This window comes from Borostomias antarcticus (assembly GCF_949987555.1).
Source record: "Borostomias antarcticus genome assembly, chromosome: 10".
NCBI classification, from domain to species: Eukaryota; Metazoa; Chordata; class Actinopteri; order Stomiiformes; family Stomiidae; genus Borostomias; species Borostomias antarcticus.
The window spans coordinates 12,578,429-12,597,940 of NC_140243.1; the positions used below are offsets into that span (position 1 = coordinate 12,578,429).

The 19,512-nt window shown below is 45.9% G+C and overlaps 1 protein-coding gene across 1 annotated transcript; it reads left to right on the plus strand.

Annotated features, from left to right (window-relative positions):
* Positions 1 to 254: 254 nt before the first annotated feature.
* On the plus strand, positions 255 to 11,558 carry ceacam1 (CEA cell adhesion molecule 1; the record flags this gene model as incomplete). Its single annotated transcript, XM_084444492.1, has 7 exons — positions 255 to 615; positions 995 to 1,270; positions 1,473 to 1,742; positions 9,897 to 10,175; positions 10,510 to 10,773; positions 10,954 to 11,190; positions 11,275 to 11,558. The coding sequence occupies 7 exons, from the start codon at positions 255 to 257 to the stop codon at positions 11,556 to 11,558; spliced, it is 1,971 nt and encodes a 656-aa protein (XP_084300618.1).
* Positions 11,559 to 19,512: the final 7,954 nt, after the last annotated feature.

The window sequence follows — 19,512 nt, forward strand, 5'->3', positions numbered from 1 at the left end:
GATTCAAGGTAAAAATACTTCTCAATTCTACCCTACTGTAACCCTTGTTGTAAATAGTATATCTGTCCTTTAATATGAAAAACAAAGAAAGCTGAAAGTAAGAAGATGTTTAACAACAGACATACAGTAGAAATAGAAAGTAAAATATGGCATGTGTTTATGAGATTGTGGGTATTGCACATGCTTTGTCAAACTCCTAATCATTTTTATGTTTCTAGACCCTGGGATCTGTGTACAGGGTCAGATAGGTCAGCATGGTCACCTCCAGTAGAGGTCTGACCCCCTGTGCCCTCCTCTCTCCAGGGGCTCAGCTCTCCGAGGCCGTGGGGGTGCAGCCCTCCCCCAACCCTGCCCGCGTGGGGGCCAACGTGACCCTGGCCGTGTCCCCTCCCACCGCCCTGAAGAGCGGCAGCTGGTCAGTAGGGGGCGCCCTGCTCCTCACCTGGCTGCGGGACCAGCAGGCCGTGTGGCTCCCTGGACATGTGGGCAGGGCCTCCGTTAACGGGAGCACCGGGGGTCTCTCCCTCAGCTCCGTCACGTTGGCCGACTCTGGGCTGTACGCGGTCCAGAGCAGCGACCCCCAGCTGCAGGCCAGCGCTACCCTCACCGTGCTGGGTGAGCGTCTGGCCTCCACCGGCTCATAAAACAAGTGCTCCTACTCTGGGCAGGTTTGGATGAGCAGCCCAAAAAAGACTGCTTTCCCTGCATGTGTTAGTGTAGTAAATACAGTGCCTGTGTGTGTGTGTGTGTGTGTGTGTGTGTGTGTTTTTGTGTGTGTTTTTGTGTGTGCGTGAGAGTGAGAGAGAGAGAGAGAGAGAGAGGTGAGTGTGTGTCAACACTTCCCAGCATAGTCGGACACCCTCTCCCTCCTGGCATTTAGACAGAAATGGGCACGTTAGCAGTTTTCTATGATGGGAACAAAAAGCATGTTGGGGCAATGAACTCAACTTTTGATTTGAACTTTTTTTTTTAACCCCCCTCCCCTCAACCACAGAACCTGTTCTTGGAGTCACACTGGCAGCCGATGCTACAGACTTAGTGGAGCTTAGCAGCTCTGTCAGGCTGTCCTGCTCGTCCTCTGGCTCCTCCCCCTCGTACCGCTGGCTGAACGGCAGCGCCGAGGTCACCGCCGGCCTGGTTCAGCCGGGAGACGGACGCTCCACCCTCACCATAGTCAACGTGACCCGGTATGACCAGGGGCCCTTCCGGTGCAACGTGACCAATGCGGTCAGTGATGACATCAGCCAGTCTCTATATCTCAACATAACCTGTAAGTAGCAGTAGGAGATTAGAAGCTCTACAAGGTATCTTTGTTGTCACAGCTCCTGCAGTAAACGAACCAACATTGTTTTAACAACTATTGTACTGTTCAACCTCTTGAGTGGTTTAAGGGGGCAATGACACAAGAATACAGTATAGTCATGTTGACCTGTGACATCATGAGACCACTACATTTGTCTCTCACTTCCCAGATGGACCAGACAGAATGTCCTTAACAGTCAATGGACTTGCGAACATCTCCACCTTCCTGATGGGGTCGAATCTGACCCTGTTCTGCTCGGCCCAGTCCGACCCACCTGCGCAGCTCCAGTGGACGGTCAGAGGGACCGGGGTGAACTGGACCAGCCCAGAGCTGCAGCTGCACAGCGTCACGGAGCAACAGAGCGGATATTACTCCTGTCTGGCCTTCAACAACCGCACCAACATGCACAGCAACATCACCAAACTCATCACCATCACTAGTGAGTTTAATACCACCTCTGTCTGTCTGTCTGTCTGTCTGTTTGTCTGTCTGTCTGTCTGTCTGTCTGTCTGTCTGTCTGTCTGTCTGTCTGTCTGTCTGTCTGTCTGCCTGTCTGTCTGTCTGTCTGTCTGTCTGTCTGTCTGTCTGTCTGTCTGTTTTCCCAGTCAAATACCAACCTATTCATCGTCCATCCACCCTTTATCAATCCAACCATCCATCTTTCAAATCATTGGCTCACACACCCCTATCCCTCCATCTTGTCTCTCATCCATGCTCCTGTCTTTTCAGAGCCGCCTTCCTCCGGGTCCGGTCTGCTGCGAGTCCGTTTGTGGCTCCTCCCTCTGCTCTCATTGGCTGGACCCTTTCTCTGAGTTTCAATTAATCCAATGCAAGGTTCTCTAGCGTTCTAATTTACCTCACCTACAGACTCTTTCATCTGTTTCTCAAAACAGTCCTATGATTTATCTGATAAACTATCAGAATAGAATAGAATAGAATAGAATAGAATAGAATAGAATAGAATAGAATAGAATAGAATAGAATAGAATAGAATGTTTATTAGCCATGTGTAACAAGTACGGTACAGGTACATTGGAATTCTTGTAATCGCTTGTACTTACAGTATCTTAACAGTACTAATCAGTTCTCCTGGCCAGCTGATAAAAATCTACTAGATACATAATGTCAAAAAGGGTGTTCCCTGTTCTGACTAAGACATGTACTGAAAAACACATTTTGCATCACGCAGCACTCGTGGTTAAAGTTCAATAGTGAATGAATGATGGAAACATCATGGGGACATAAGGTCATGTGCTGTATGGAATACAATATGGAACCACATTCAATCATTGCCATGGCGAGTTCTAGAACTCAACATCAGAGGCTGTCTGTCTCTGGACCTCCTACTGTATCACTGCTCTCTCTCTCTGTCCCTGGACCTCCTACTGTATCACTGCTCTCTCTCTGTCCCTGGACCTCCTACTGTATCACTGCTCTCTCTCTCTGTCCCTGGACCTCCTACTGTATCACTGCTCTCTCTCTCTGTCTCTGGACCTCCTAGGACTGCTCTCTCTCTGTCCCTGGACCTCCTACTGTATCACTGCTCTCTCTCTCTGTCTCTGGACCTCCTAGGACTGCTCTCTCTCTGTCCCTGGACCTCCTAGGACTGCTCTCTCTCTGTCTCTGCACCTCCTAGGACTGCTCTCTCTCTGCCCCTGGACCTCCTAGGACTGCTCTCTCTCTGTCCCTGGACCTCCTAGGACTGCTCTCTCTCTCTGTCCCTGGACCTCCTAGGACTGCTCTCTCTCTGTCCCTGGACCTCCTAGGACTGCTCTCTCTCTGTCCCTGGACCTCCTAGGACTGCTCTCTCTCTCTGTCTCTGGACCTCCTAGGACTGCTCTCTCTCTGTCCCTGGACCTCCTAGGACTGCTCTCTCTCTGTCCCTGGACCTCCTAGGACTGCTCTCTCTCTGTCTCTGGACCTCCTAGGACTGCTCTCTCTCTGTCCCTGGACCTCCTAGGACTGCTCTCTCTCTGTCTCTGGACCTCCTAGGACTGCTCTCTCTCTCTGTCCCTGGACCTCCTAGGACTGCTCTCTCTCTCTGTCCCTGACCAAGCTGGGGTTGAAGGCTTTGCTCTACTGTGAAAACATTTACCCTAATGTGAAGAAGGAACAGTGCAATGTAGTAATCTACCTTTGGAAACCTTAAAAGTTGTGTAATATTATAAAGAAAAATCAGGTGGAATATGATCTGTCATTTATTATGTGTTTGAATAAACTGAAATACCTTTTAAATTATTCCTGTATGCTAATTACAGTATGTGGTATTATCTTCATTCACAGTACTTGATGTAGAAGGTGCATTATATTAAAGATTTCACAGGTGCTACAAGTACCATAATTTTACCAGAAAGATGATCACATACCGTAATTGAGAGATTACCACATACAGTAATTAAGTCTGTACCTAGAATAAGTAACTTCTAGGTAGTTAGACTAGTACCACACAAAACTAAAGAATACAAGACCATGTACTGTACCTTCAACATAAGTGCTGTGATTTATTCAAATACATTACTACATAATTATCTTACAGGAGTAAAAAGTACCTAGTAACACTGCAATTTCAGCCGCTGACATTTAGTGCTACTAATTAATTATTAACTAATTATTGTTTTAATTCCTGAATCATGTCTCAAGAGGAGAGGCTGATGGGAAACAGGCCATGAAGTCACTCCCAGGCCGCTGATAGCATTCTGAAATCTGAAATATCATTGTTTGAATAAGATTGAGAAACATGTTCTATAAAGACCAAGATGCACAATAGTTTCTGTGGGGCAATAGTTTCTGTGTTCAAAGGCGTCTCTAGAGATGGTCCTAGTCAACATGCTCTGGCAAGACCCATGTAACTGTGTTCTTTCCAAAAAAACATCCTCAACAATGTCCAGCAACAATTGAAAAACGTTCTCTCAAAATGTATTTCCTTCATCAATAACCAATCATACCAATCATATTGCATGACCTCGAGGGTTATTTATTTGCCACACAGGAAGTGACACACACACACACACACACACACACACACACACACGTGTGAATCAAGACTGTAGAGTGTGTGTCTGTAAACCCACCAGCCCTGGTCCTTGTCCTGGTGCCCTGATGCTGTTTCTTATCATATTAAGTGCAAAGTCACATCCTCTGTCAATAAAGGATGAATGGAATGAAAAACAATGACCACAGTGATGTACAGTATAGGAAGCAGGAAAATCATCAGCCAGTGTGTGTGCGTGTGTGTTTGTACGGTGTGTGTGTGTGTGTGTCTGTACTGTATGATGTGTGTGTGTGTGTGTGTGTGTGTGTGTGTGTGTGTGTGTGTGTGTGTGTGTGTGCGTGCGTGTGTGTGTGTGAAGAGCAAAGACGTGGTTTTTGTCCTTACTACTGTAAATGCTGTGAATATTGCCAGAGGGGAAGTCCATCAAAAATCAATACAATTCTCATGTAAATCGCATGAACTACAGAGCATATGGAGTGGAATATAATATTCTATATTTTCACCGTAGTAAGTATGAAACTGCTCCTCTTGGAAGGCGTCAGATGTTAATCAGTGACTCCTGGGCTTGAATAGGGCACCTATTTGCTTGGCTCGCCATTCTTTAGTCCAGCGCTCTGAGGGCCCAGATGGACCAGCATGTTTACAGTAAAGGATAACCACCATGACCACACCCCTGAGCCGACTAACCGCAGGGATAAAAGCCCCGGGGCGTGGAAGTGGGTGTGACTGTGCGTGCGGCAGGGTGGATGGATACAGGTGCAAATTTAAACTAAATCAATATTAGCCAATCAAAAGGGGACTGTGGCGAGTCTGGCCACAGCATCTACCTGGGACCTACTGACTGCCACGCAGCTTCAGGGGAAAGAGCCCCGTTCGTTTGTGACCAGCAGCCTTGCGATGGGGTGTCCTCCGCTGTGTGTCCTCCTGGTGCTCCTGACCATCACCACAGGTAATGTTACAGTACAGGACCTTTATGGAAATCCTACATTATAAGAGCTTCATTTGACATGTGGGGAGAACCCGGGGGATGAAACAGCTTCTTTTTGATATAGATATACAGTATATGTCTGACATATAATAACTTCAGAACTAATTTTTGTAGAGAGCAAGTTTGCAGAAGTGTTTTAGAGGAATGCTTTTGTAAATTAACCTGTCATTCAACTACAGAATTTCAAATTATTTGATTGATCTCAATCCTCATCTTCTCTAGATGTCGGAGCCCAGACGCTGGTTGCGTCGAAGAACCCGTTAGCTGTGAACAGCAGTGTTTCCCTGAGGCTATCACCAGAGACAGAGATAGAAGCAGGGACCTGGCTCCATATAAGCACCTCCATCTTGATGTGGTATCCAGGAGAAAATGGTGTCATAATATATATGTGGAAAGATCGGATAACATTCAATAAAACGTCTTCGGAGCTGTCTATACGCGCCCTCCAAGTGAATGACTCTGGACTGTACGTGCTGCAGGGGAAGACCCAGACAGGCAACATCCGCGCAACAGTGGATCTAAAGGTCCAAGGTAAGAACTCAGCTGACCAGAACCTATCTGCTTGTTCGCCTGCCTGCCTGCCTGCCTGTCTATGTGGGTGCGTGCGTGTGTGCGTGCGTGCGTGCGTGCGTGCATGTGTGTGTGTTTGCGTGTGTGCTTACGTGTGTGTGTGTGCAAGTCTATCCATCTGTCTGCCTAAATGTACCAGAAAATGATTTACCTGAGATGAAAAGCTAGCATTTACATGTCAATGTTTACTGATATCATTGTGAAGTCAACCATCTCATGTTTGTGCAACACTTTGAAAGGCCAGACGTGGGAGAGGAGTTGACCCAAAGTTACACAACACTACGGCAAGATTCTGTCCAGCTTCTGTGATGGAATCTGACAGAACTTTGATGTTTCCATCAACCCACCATACATATGATGTAAACAAATAATATCTGTTCAAATCAAATTTGACTTTATATTTCGCATTTCCCACACAAAGGCAACACAATGCGCTTCACGGAGAGAATGTGCGTATTGATCCTACCCCTAACTTTCCAGAGGGAAGAAAAACATTTCACCCATTTGAAAGAACTGTAAAAACTCTTCCCTGACCTCTCTCAACGAGACGATCAAGCAAGCTCCTAGAAAATGTTTAATTGTAACATTTTACAAAGCACTAGGGTGTATAGAATAAACACTACATTATAATAAATGTAACTTTCAAAAATAGAGTAAATACAGTAAATAGTTACATACATGCTATTTATATGCCAGTAACCCATTATAGGATATACATAATAAAACATAGTAAACATTTAGCAGCAAGCTCCTGGAAAATATTGAGTAAACTAAGAATAATAGTGGGCGGTTGTGGCTCAGTGGTAGAGCGGATCGTCCAATGATTGTACGGTCGGCGGTTCGAATCCCGCCTCCTCCTGTCCACATGTCGAAGTGTCCTTGGGCGAGACACTGAACCCCAAATTGCTCCCAATGAGCAGGCTAGCACCTTGCATGGCAGCTGCCGCCATTGGTGTGTGAATGAGAGGATAAAAGCGCTATATAAGCACAGTCCATTTACCAGTCCATTTACAAACAGAAGTCAGAGAAAAGTGCAGATAACAAAGGGTGAGGTAGGGATGATGACCTGATTGGAGGAGAGGATGATTACCTGGTTGGAGGAAAGGATGATGACTTGATTGGAGACAGCTGGTGACACGGTGGGATGGAACTGAACGTGAGGAAAATAATGGGGGCCTCTCCAGGAACCATGGGGACCTCAAGAGGACCTAAACCAGGAACGGGCTCTCCAGGACCTGGGTGGTACAAGAGGGAGAGACACTGGGGATGAGAGAGAGAGACAGGATTGGTAGACGCGCTGGACCTCTATAGAGGTCAGGGGGATGTCAGGGGGACCTCTACTGGACACAGGGTTGCCTTGAGGAAACAGAGGGAGAGACACTATGGAGGAGAGGGAGGCACAAATGCAATTTTACGTACTACTGTATATGGAGTGTGGTGAGTGTATGTACATTGTGCGTGCAGAGTGTAGTGTGGTAGATGAGCGATACAGTGTGTGCAATGTGTGTGTGTGTGTGTGTGTGTGCCATTGAGGTATGCGGAACAATTAAAGTTTGTGTGCAAGTGGTGCAAGGGGGCATCGTGGGGGGACACAAGCCTTGTTAATGAGTCTCATGGCCGAGGGACAGAAGCTGTTTTTGTGGTGTGTGGACTCGGTCCCGATGGACCGCGGTCTCCTGCCAGCAGTGAGTGGCTCACAGAGACCGTGACCGGGATGGGAGTCGGCCATGATCTTTCTGGCCCGTTTTGACACCTAAAATAGGTTTCTAGTCTGGCGTGTGGGGTTAAGTTCCAGTGCTTTAAATTTCTCTTTCAGCTTTTTCACCCATGATCAGTACTTCTGTTTTGTCTTGGTTGAGCTGGAGGAATTTTGTGACATCCATACATTTATATCAGTAACACGATTTACAAGGCAATGGATCGAGCTGCAGAGTTGAGTATCATCTGCATAGCTACTGTGTGGTAGCTAATATTGTGCCTCCTTAATGACACTATCAAGAAGTAACATCTGAAGGCTGAAGAGTAAGGACCCTAGAATGGAAGAGTAAGGACCCTAGAATGGAAGAGTAAGGACCCTAGAATGGAAGAGTAAGGACCCTAGAATGGATCCCTGAGGAACCCCACAGGTCATATAAAACATTTTTTGAACTTTGGTCGCCAAGGGTGACAAAATATTCCCAGCCAGTCAGGTCCTGAACCAGTTAAGGACTGGACCAGAGGGCCCGACCCGATCCTCAAGTCTTTCAATCTCATGATCTACATGATCTTCATCAGGCATTCCCAAACTGTGAGGCGCGCCTCCCCTGGGGGGCCCCAAAGAAATTCAAAGGAGGTGCGGAGGGATGGTCAGAAGAAAAAAAAGAAGGAAAAACATGTTTTTTATTTTTTAAATGTCTATGGTTTTTATGAATGAAATGTGATTTTAAAGGTCAGAAAATCGAAATAAATAATGGGAGAGATGTATACTAGATTTGTGGATAGTGCAGAGAGAGCCTCCCTAGGCATGAATGTATTGTGGGAAAATGTCATAACATTGACTAGCAGCAGGTGCCACCGAGCTAACTTAGCTGTGTAACGTTATGGGCTAGCTAACGCTGCCTTGCAAAATGGACAAATTTGGGGGGTTGGGTGGCGCGGGTGTGTCACTGTTTTCAGAGGGGAGACCCACATTGATGGAGTTTAGAAAGAAAAGAGAAATCGAACTGAGCACCTTTAAAGCCTTGACTAACACCATCTGTATTCTTCTGATGGGTGTGAAAGCCAGAGTGGAAAATGTCAAAGGTAATGTGCAGCTAGCAAATCATTTAACTGTTTGAACACTTTTTTTTTTTCCAGAATTGTACTTAAAAGGGGAAGGTTGGAGACTGGTCTAAAACTGCTGAGGACTGAGTTACTGTTCTTCAGAAGGGGTCTCACCAAGGAAGGGTTAAGTGCTCATGGGAAAATATATCATATAAAATATCCTCAGTCCTTCCAATGGCTAGAATGTCCTCAGTCCTTCCAGTGGCTAGAATGTCCTCAGACACAGAGTCAAAGATAGTTTTGAAAAAAGTGTTGGGCATGTAGACGACTTAAGTTGTGATTCTTTTCTCAGCGTAGTAGCGATAGTGTATATCTGAGGTCTCTACGGTATATCTCAGGTCTCTACTGTATATCTCAAGGTCTCTACTGTATATCAGCCTGTGCAAACAAGCTCATCTGTATATTTTTCTACTCTTGCACTTTGGCTTTAGCACTACAGTAGATCTTGCTCTTAGTCACTTGTTTAGAAAGGAGATGTACTTGTGAGTTCTGGTGAGTAGTAGTGCACTGACTTCCTACATTAAATTACATTATTGTTAGTCGCTTTGGATAAAAATGTCTGCTAAATGACTAATGTAATGTAATGACTACTACATGGGTGAAGATGTTCAACGAGTAACACACTTGGTCTTTCCTGAGTGATACTCATCCTAATGTTAATTATCTTATCTCTGAAGCTGCAGATTCCTCACGTCTGGAGATGGAAAACAGGTTCTCAGGTGTTCTTGTGAAAACAGGTTCTCAGGTGTTCTTGTGAAAACAGGTTCTCAGGTGTTCTTGAAAACAGGATCTCAGGTGTTCTTGTGAAAACAGGTTCTCAGGTGTTCTTGTGAAAACAGGTTCTCAGGTGTTCTTGAAAACAGGATCTCAGGTGTTCTTGTGAAAACAGGTTCTCAGGTGTTCTTGTGAAAACAGGTTCTCAGGTGTTCTTGTGGCGGGATTGATGAGGCTGTCAGTCGTTGAAAAGATCACCCTAGAATCATTTTAATTCATGGATAACTATTTTGAGGTTACAGGAACAGCTAGTATCTATAGTTACCCACCTAATAATGATACATTTACATCATATGCAAAGTGGATTGATTGGAAAAAAGTGCCCCTCTTAAGATAACAGCGCAGAACTATCCAGTCAGTTTGATGAAGACATTTGAAGGCCATTCATCAAAAGTGAAGACATTCCTAAGACCTGTCAGCTCTGACACAACCACCTTGACCTCTGACCTCCTCTCTCTCATCCACAGAGATTGTAGAAGGCGCTACCCTGCAGGTCAACTCCACGAGCCTGGTGGAGCTGAACGACACCGCCGTGTTCAACTGCTCCGTCAGCGCTGGCTCCGCCCTCTCCTACCACTGGCTGAATGGTAGCTCTGAGGTCACAGCCAACCTGGTTCAACTAGACAATTTGGACGCCATTCTCAGAATCCCCCAGGTGACGCGCTACGATCAGGGGCCGTTCAGATGCAATGTGTCCAACGACATCAGCAGTGACGTCAGCCAGTCTATACACCTCAGCATTAGCTGTAAGTTTATAATGTATGCTCTTGGTTTGTTTCTTTGTTTTGGGGTGATGTGATATGATATCAGTATGTTCAGTTTATGCTTCCAGGTCTCAGACAAGGTGTCTCTTGCAAGTGCAGTATGTGGAAAGAGATGTCCTTTATGTACTGTAAATCCCATGACCAAAAGGACAATCTTGTATGTATGTATAACAAGCATGGGCCCTCATAAGATCATACTGGCCTTTCGTCCTCAACCTGTTTCCATAGTACTAAGGGACAGTATGGAAGATGGCAAAGGTTCATGTTTACTACAAACTTTGGCCACCATGATGATGACAACGCTTTCTCTGCTTAGATGGCCCAAGCGACCTCGTCATGATGGCCCACCCCAAGATGGCTGCCTACAAAACGGGCACCAATATCACTCTGTCCTGCTCTGCCCAGTCAAAACCGAGCGCCACCTATCAGTGGAGCCTGGAGAGGCGGTCCCTGAACCAGGACGGCCCACAGCTCCACCTGTGGAGCCCCAGGCAGAACCAGACAGGAAGCTACACATGCTTAGCCCACAACAGCGTCACACTCAGGTTCGCCCATGTGACCACCATGATAAGGATTGTGGGTAAGGCAACTTTGAAAATAAGTGCATGTAACCTGCTGTTTCCTTGTTAAACACCTACAGTATTTACATATAACAGTATACACTCATTCATTAAAACGGAGGTGATGTAAACACAGCAATATTTCTACTTTAATTTCTTAGATACAATATCATCAGTATCGGTGAGCCTCTCTGGTAAAGCACCCATACTAAACGACTCGTTCACTCTGAGCTGCGACGTCAGCGGTCCTGTGGACCACATCTACTGGAGGAAGAATGACAAGACGATCTCAGCTGACCACAGCACAGTCTTCTCTGCAGGCAACAAAACAGTGACCTTTAACCCCGTCCAGCACTCAGACAATGGCCATTATACATGCGAGGCCTTCAATGCAGTGAGCAACATGACCAGTGCTCCATACAGAGTCCTGGTGAACTGTAAGTAAAGTGACTGGTGTTTTTCTGAGTCACAAAAAAAATACTGGAATTCTAAAGCGTTAAGAAGTGTCTTTTGTTTCCCAGATGGACCAGATAAGCCGGTGATCAGAGGCGAGGCCATCGCCCTGAACGGCTCCTCTGTGACCCTGACCTGCTCTGCCTCCTCTGAGCCACCCAGCGTCTTCAGCTGGTACTTTAATGGTTCCCACGTGGCCTCTGGCCCAGAGTATGAGACTGGCCCTCTGACCTTAGATGATCATGGATATTACACCTGTGAGGCCTTCAACAACGTCACAGACAGGAAGAGCACGGCCTCCAAGATGCTCACGGTCATCGGTAACATAGAAGACCTCAACTGTTCATTTTAGAAACAGTTTCATAATCAAAGTTGTAATCTAAATGGCTCAGTTTGTCTCTGCAGATCCAGTAACTATGGCCACAGTGAAAGTGGGAGCCCAGCCAATAGAGAATCACACGTTCAGGTTGAGCTGTGAGGCTACAGGCAGCGTTGAGTCCATCTACTGGCTGAAGGACGGCAGGTATCTGCACCCTGACCAACGAACATTCCTCTCCATGGACAACAAAACGTTCACTTTCAACCCTGTCCTGCCCTCTGACAATGGAGAATACCAGTGTGTTGCTAGCAACCCCCTGACCAACAAGACCAGTGACAACTACACACTGCTGGTCAACTGTGAGTAGCTAAATAGACAGCACTGGAAGACCTTTTGAATTTCCTAAATTGACTCGAATCAATACAGTTGTTAAAAAGGTTTTAATCAAAAAAAGGTTACCCTTCACAGTACAGTGTGTAAGTGTGTTGATTTGATGAATTGTTGCTTTACCTTGATGTGAATCATCACTTATTGATTGTGACGATTTGTTACTGGTGACAATCTGTAATTCTCCTGTGTTGTAGATGGACCAGAGAAACCAGTGATCGTGGGACCAGGGGTAGCCATGACAGGCCAGCGTGTGACCCTGACCTGCTCAGCCTCCTCCCGGCCACCCAGCGTCTTCAGCTGGTACTTTAATGGTTCCCACGTGGCCTCTGGCCCAGAGTATGAGACTGGCCCTCTGACCTTAGACGATCATGGATATTACACCTGTGAGGCCTTCAACAACGTCACAGACAGGAACAGCACGGCCTCCAAGATGCTCACTGTTGTCCGTGAGTGTTATTGGGTTGGCAATGGAATTTAGACTTCCAACACTGCCTTCTATACCACTTTTATTTTGCCTATTTGTTTCTCGTGTTAATTCAGTCACATTCATCATATGCCAACTATCTAGATGATCTCCAGTAGCCTAGCTACAGTAGAATACTGTAGGCCTGTATCTAGATTTTAGCATATGGGGAAGTCAAATAACTATGTCAAGAGACATCCTGAGATTGCACCCATTAACATTGGTTTGAAACCTCGATAGACTTGCAAATAGTCATCTTTCATTTCTTGTTCTGTTTCCAGCGCCAATAACACAAGTGCACATCCGATCCCCGCTGAAAGCGGCCATCGAGGGTCAGTCGTTCACTCTGAGCTGCGATGCGACCAGACCAGCAGACAACATCCACTGGTGGAAGGACCACAGGGCCCTGGACGCTGACGACAGGACAGTCTTCTCCATGAACAACAGAACAGTGACCATCAATCCAATCCAGCGCTCAGACGCGGGAGACTACACCTGTCAGGCCTTCAACGCAGTGAGCAACAAAACCAGCGCCGTATACCCCCTTTTGGTGAACTGTGAGTACTGCATGTTGTGGGGACAGCGTGTACAGCAGCGGTCTACGCTGACACTACAGAAAATAAACTAATTCCCTCTGTGAATTAGTATCATATATAACTTTATAGTAGGCCTAGCACTGCTATTATGGTTCAACATTATATTAAGGTGCTATCAGTTGGCTTTATCAATGTGCTTTAAAAAAAAAAGTACAATAATTAATCATCTTTTTTGTTATCATATAAAGGCAATAAGGACCTTTTTTTGTCCAGAACATATTCAAGATTCAAATGATTAAGATTTCCCTCAAAACAATTCCTAGAATCCCTGACATCCTACATAAACAAATTGTTTAGGTAATGACAAAAATCTAAGTCATGTTTCGCTGATTGTTAGCAAAATACTCAAACTGATTTCTCTCTGACAGATGGACCAGATGAACCAGTGATCGTGGGACCAGAGGTAGCCATTACTGACCATAATGTGACCCTGACCTGCTCTGCCTCCTCTGAGCCACCCAGCGTCTTCAGCTGGTACTTTAATGGTTCCCACGTGGCCTCTGGCCCAGAGTATGAGACTGGCCCTCTGACCTTAGATGATCATGGATATTACACCTGTGAGGCCTTCAACAACATCACAGACAGGAACAGCACGGCCTCCAAGATGCTCACGGTCATCGGTGAGTCTGGGCCTTGGCATATAAATCCTGACATTGTTTCCCTATTCTCCATCATATAGGCTATCCCTCCCACCTCCATATCCCCCATATCTCTCATTTAACTACATCAATGATTTGACCTTTAACTTCTGATGACAAAACCACTTTTTACAGCCTAAAGTGACCACAGTAATATATGAACACACATCGCTTTGTTTCACAGCTCCATTGACCTCGGCATCCATAAGTGTTGATGGGAGACCAGCCGTTCTGAACGAGCCCTTCACGATGACCTGTGCTGTAGTTGGAAAGCCCACCTCCATCCTCTGGATGAAGGACGGTTGGGATCTGCATCCTAACGACCGGACCGTCTTCTCCCCCGGCAACACGACCCTGAGCTTCAACTCTGTTCATCATTCAGACCAGGGCAACTACACATGTCAAGCCACCAATGTTGCAAACAACAAAATGAGCCCTGAATACAAACTCATTGTGAACTGTAAGTAAACCAGGAGGACATGGATCATAACTGGTGTTCCAGTCATAGTAAATACTTCATGATGTTGTTTGAGATAGATATTAATCACACAGGGTAATCATAGAAGATCGTGGTTCAAATCCCAGCTCCAACTGTCCACATGTCGAAGTGTCCTTGAGCAAGACACCTAACCCCAAATTGCTCCCAATGAGCAGGTTAGCACCTTGCATGGCAGCTACCGCCATTGGTGTGTGAATGTGTGTGTGAATGGGTGATTGAGAGGCCATTGTAAAGCGCTTTGAGGGCCGCTAAGGTGTAAAAGCGCTACATAAGTGTAGTCCATTTACCATTTATCATTCTTTCATCTGTCAGTTGGACCTGAACAGCCTGTGATAGACGGGCCGGCTGTAGGAGAGACCGGCCAGCGTGTGACCCTGACCTGCTCTGCCTCCTCCCGGCCGCCCAGCGTCTTCAGCTGGTACTTCAATGGTTCCCATGTGGCCTCTGGTCCAGAGTATAAGACTGGCAATCTGACCTTTGACGATCAGGGAAATTACATCTGTGAGGCCTTCAACAACGTCACAGACAGGAACAGCACGGCCTCCAAGATGCTCACGGTCATCGGTGAGTCTGTCAGGCTACAGAAAGCCACATTCCAAGTGAATTACTTCTACATTATTCAGTTGCTTTCCATGACTATACAATGCTATGATAATAATGCAAAGGTATCTAGGGTACAATCGTTGTTCTTATTGTTTACAGGCTGTATCAAAACATGCTGTTCTATTGTAGGACACATTATTATGCTTCTAACGCTTCATCTCATCCCTCTACAGGGGCCATTCAGTACGTGACGATCAAACCCAACGCAACACCAATCAACCTTGACAAACTAACTCTTACATGTGATGTTGGTGGGCCATCTACATCTTTCATCTACATCTTCTGGATGAAGGACAAAAACCTTATTATGAACACATCAGTCGACCCAAAAATACCTCTCAACAGCGATTCTCTACACTTCGACCCGGTGACGGTGTCAGATGACGGACAGTACCAGTGTGTGGTCAGAGACCCAGCTCCACCTCATTTCAGCCCCCCTTACCAGCTCCTAGTGAACTGTACGTGTTAAAGGGATCTATAAATAAAAATACCTCTAGTCTAGTGCCTACCTCTCCACCTGCCTGACTGCCTGACTGTCTGTCTGTCTGTCTGTCTGTCTGTCTGTCTGTCTGTCTGCCTGTCTGTCTGTCTGCCTGTCTGTCTGTCTGTCTGTCTGTCTGTCTGTCTGTCTGTCTGTCTGTCTGTCTGTCTGTCTGTCTGTCTGTCTGTGTCTGCTTTAGCCAAGCTGTTGTTGATTTCAGAAACAATCAGTTCAGGCTTGTGTGTCATGACCCATGACCCTTGACCCTTGACCCTTTTCTAAACCCGCTCCATACAGATGGCCCCCTGAGTATTGACATCAGTGGCCCCATCTCCGTGGTGATTGGCACAGTCTCCACTGTCTCGCTGAAGTGCTTTGCTGACTCCCGCCCAATCAGCCAGTACGAGTGGTTCTTCCAGCACAAACTGGGGGAGGAGCCTATATCGTTGGGGACCGGCCATACCTTGACTGTGATGGTCACCCTTGAACAATCAGGAAATTACACATGCAAAGCCACCAACCCTGTGACCCAAATCTCAATGTCCACGACTCAAAAAATGCTCTTCTCTGGTAAGTGGATGGGCTGTTGCAGAGGGTTTTTGGAAATCTAATCACACCAATTGTTATTTATTTGTATTGAGTTATCGTTTGATTGGTCATGCTTGTGTAAGGATGCATTAAGTTTAGCATATTAATTAAACCTATAAGCTCAGCAATAATTCAACAATATGAATATTGAGAAAGGTCATTTTTCGTATTCCCTCTATACATCCTCATCCTCTCCTCTCTCCCCCCGGACCCTCCTCTCTCCCTCCTGACCCTCCTCTCTCCCCCCGGACCCTCCTCTCTCCCCCCTCCTCTCTCCCCCCGGACCCTCCTCTCTCCCCTCCTCTCTCCCCCTGGACCCTCCTCTCTCCCCCCTCCTCTCTCCCCCCGGACCCTCCTCTCTCCCCCCTCCTCTCTCCCCCCGGACCCTCCTCTCTCCCCCCGGTCACTCCTCTCTCCCCCCGGACCCTCCTCTCTCCCCCCGGACCCTCCTCTCTCCCCCTGGACCCTCCTCTCTCCCCCCGTACCCTCCTCTCTCCCCCTGGACCCTCCTCTCTCCCCCCTCCTCTCTCCCCCCGGACCCTCCTCTCTCCCCCCGGACACTCCTCTCTCCCCCCGGACCCTCCTCTCTCCCCCTCTTCTCTCCCCCCGGACCCTCCTCTCTCCCTCCCAGGCGGGCCGGCGGTCCTGCCACTCCAAACCAAAGGAGGTTTGATGCTGATGCTGCTGGTCACTCTCTCTCTCTGTGTGTTCAACAATGAGCTGCTCTACTGAGACCATCAGTGAGACCGTCCACACAGGAAGTGGTTCCAGTATGATAGGGCCCCCACCATCTATAATAGTGTACTGCATGTTCCCTCACTGATCTGTAAGGGCCTGATTTGGCATATTCAATTATCCTCTTTTAATACAAACCAAAGATGGTTCACCTGGAGGTCATTTTTTGTGAGGAAAGGACAAGAGAGCAGTGGTAGGTTGCTGTAATAGAATTAAAAGTGCATTGTGTAGAATTTTGTGGTAGAATTTTGTTGCCAGAAATGGAATATAATATTCCTAAATGTGTTTTAATTAGTGTTTAATCCCATGAAAATAAGAATCATAATTTTTTCGTTACCTGAGCCCTTATATCTAGGAGAGTTGGTCCTTGTTGCACACTGCAGAAATTACACACTGCACCTTTAAATGGTGGCATGTGTTCATGTAAACCATATACAATACATTTATCTGCAACTATTCTCTATGAACAATATCTTCAAATGAGTGTCCTTGTGGACAGTGAAGGGGCGATACACACTCCTTGGTTAGCTAGCTCTGTCTGTATCTTTGCTCTGTATCCACTGCCACCAGTTTAGCCCCGGAGTCCTTCTTTTGAGTCACTTTCTTTAAGCCTATTCTTCTATCAGTAAACAGATACATACAGGTATTGATTTAATTTTAATAATTTATTGTCACTGTACGTCTGTCCTAAACAATATATACATTAACAGTTAAAACCTCTGATCTGATTGTCTATATTACATTAGTCATTTTACAGTCTTAAAAATCATATACAGTATATGATATATAACCTATATATATATAACCTTTAAAGGTGTGTCCAAAGCCTTTTCTATTTCCTTAAATTATTTTGACTCCTTGAATTGTCTTAATTAAAAATATTGTGTCAGGTGCCCAGTGGCTCAATGGGTTGGGGGCGTACTGTGTGAAGGCTCGCCCTCACCGCAGTGGCGTGGGTTTGAATCCGGCCAATGCCCTTTGCTGCATGTCTTCCCCCCTCTCTCTTTCTCTCTCTCTCTCTCTCTCTCTCACACCTTGCCTGTCTCTTCTTGCCACTATTAAAGCAGAAATACCCTAAAAATATCTTAATAAAAATAAGTGTCAAAAAGTTATTTCTTTTCACCACTGGTCTATGTCAGAGTGCAACCTTCGTTGGATTCTTCAAGATCACAGTGACTGTGGACTGAGGATAGATTCTATATAGGAGTTATAGTATTCTATATAGGAGATATAGTATTCTATATAGGAGTTATAGTATTCTATATAGGAGTTATAGTATTCTATATAGGACTTATAGTATTCTATATAGGAGTTATAGTATTCTATATAGGAGTTATAGTATTCTATATAGGACTTATAGTATTCTATATAGGAGTTATAGTATTCTATATAGGAGTTATAGTATTCTATATAGGAGTTATAGTATTCTATATAGGAGTTATAGTATTCTATATAGGAGTTATAGTATTCTACATGGTGCATTAAAGTCATTGTGGTAGAGTGTCACAGTACAGTTTCCTGGTCTCTTGCACCTGGGCCACACCCTGGAACATGAATGAACCCAATATATAAAGACCTGCTTCCAGAGACCGTGGGTTTAGAACTTTTTAAATAGGAGTGGAGGACTTGCTCTTCTTCGGCTTCGACTCTCTTCCACATTTCCTCCGATTCCTGAATCTGTTCCTCAGGCACCTTGTAGGAGCTTGTGTCGCCCCAGAGAATCAGCCGGTCAGGAAATGAAACAGAGACAGGTCGGTCATAGTTTTTGGATAAACGGAGCTTTCCTATTTAAGAATGCAATGTACATTATGCTGTATATTAAGCTTTCAGTCAATCATGCATGTAAATATCTGTGGTTCCTCACCGTTCCCTCGGGGCTTGCGCTGGGGTTTGATGGAACCCTGGCAAAGACATCCAGCGATCCTGCGTCCTGTCACAACGCAAACAAAACAACGGCTAGCTTCAAAACCACGTCTGGGGCTGGGGCTGTATTCACTAGTAGCTTCATGTCATGTTGAAGATGATATTCATGCCTGTCACTCACCAGAACAGTCACACAGAGGGCCATGTTGACTGGAGGCGCTGTCCTGGTCTAGAGGTCCCACTGACTCCACCTCTGAGGCTGCTGCAAAACAAACAAACATTTAAAAAGATTAGGTTCAATTAGGTCATTAGGTCCAAAACAAGTCCTTATTCATCCTTATGCTACGTATATAAAAAGGAAAGTGCCAACATACATCATGCTGTCTGTGAATCCGACCCGCCGTGGGAATCATTGGGAAATGCAAATGTTTACAAAATCAGAGAATTTCCTTACTGTCCTTTGCTCTGTCAGGATCCAGGATGTCAGGTAAAAGCATCTCCTCCAGTGGGATACCTTCAAGGGAGAAGAGCTTCAAACCGTAGGTCATTCTGAATCACTGACAATGTTAATAGACAGTATTCATGAATGTCATTGATAGACCATTGTATCAAAGGGAATCCTGCATAAGTAGCCGACATAACAACTAAACCATAGCCTATGTAACAAATCAACATCAGAGTAGCTACGCCTAGCATGCAATACCTTGACCACTGTTAATAAAGAGCACCAGAACACAGAACACCAGCAGAAACATCTTGGATCCCGTATTTCTGTCAGTCTGTCCGTCCACTGCAGCTACAGGTTCTGTAGTACAGCGTCATAAGAACCTTCTGGATGGAACCACATGCACGACTCTTTTATACCCTTTATAAAGGTTCACGCTGCATGTGTTGAAATATGGGGTGAAATGGGCAGTACAGCTGCCCCCCTCTCTCTCTCTCTCTCCCTCTCTCTCTCTCCCCCTCTCTCTCTCATGTCTGTCTTTCCCTGTGAAGCCTCACACATTGCACGGTGGTTTGTAGCGTGGAGATGTGGAGCTTCTAACACCTCATGCTGGTTCTGTTGAGTGACGGAGGAAATGCTCCTGGTCTCTGGCCCACAGCCAAGACTCCCATCTCATCTCCCAGCTG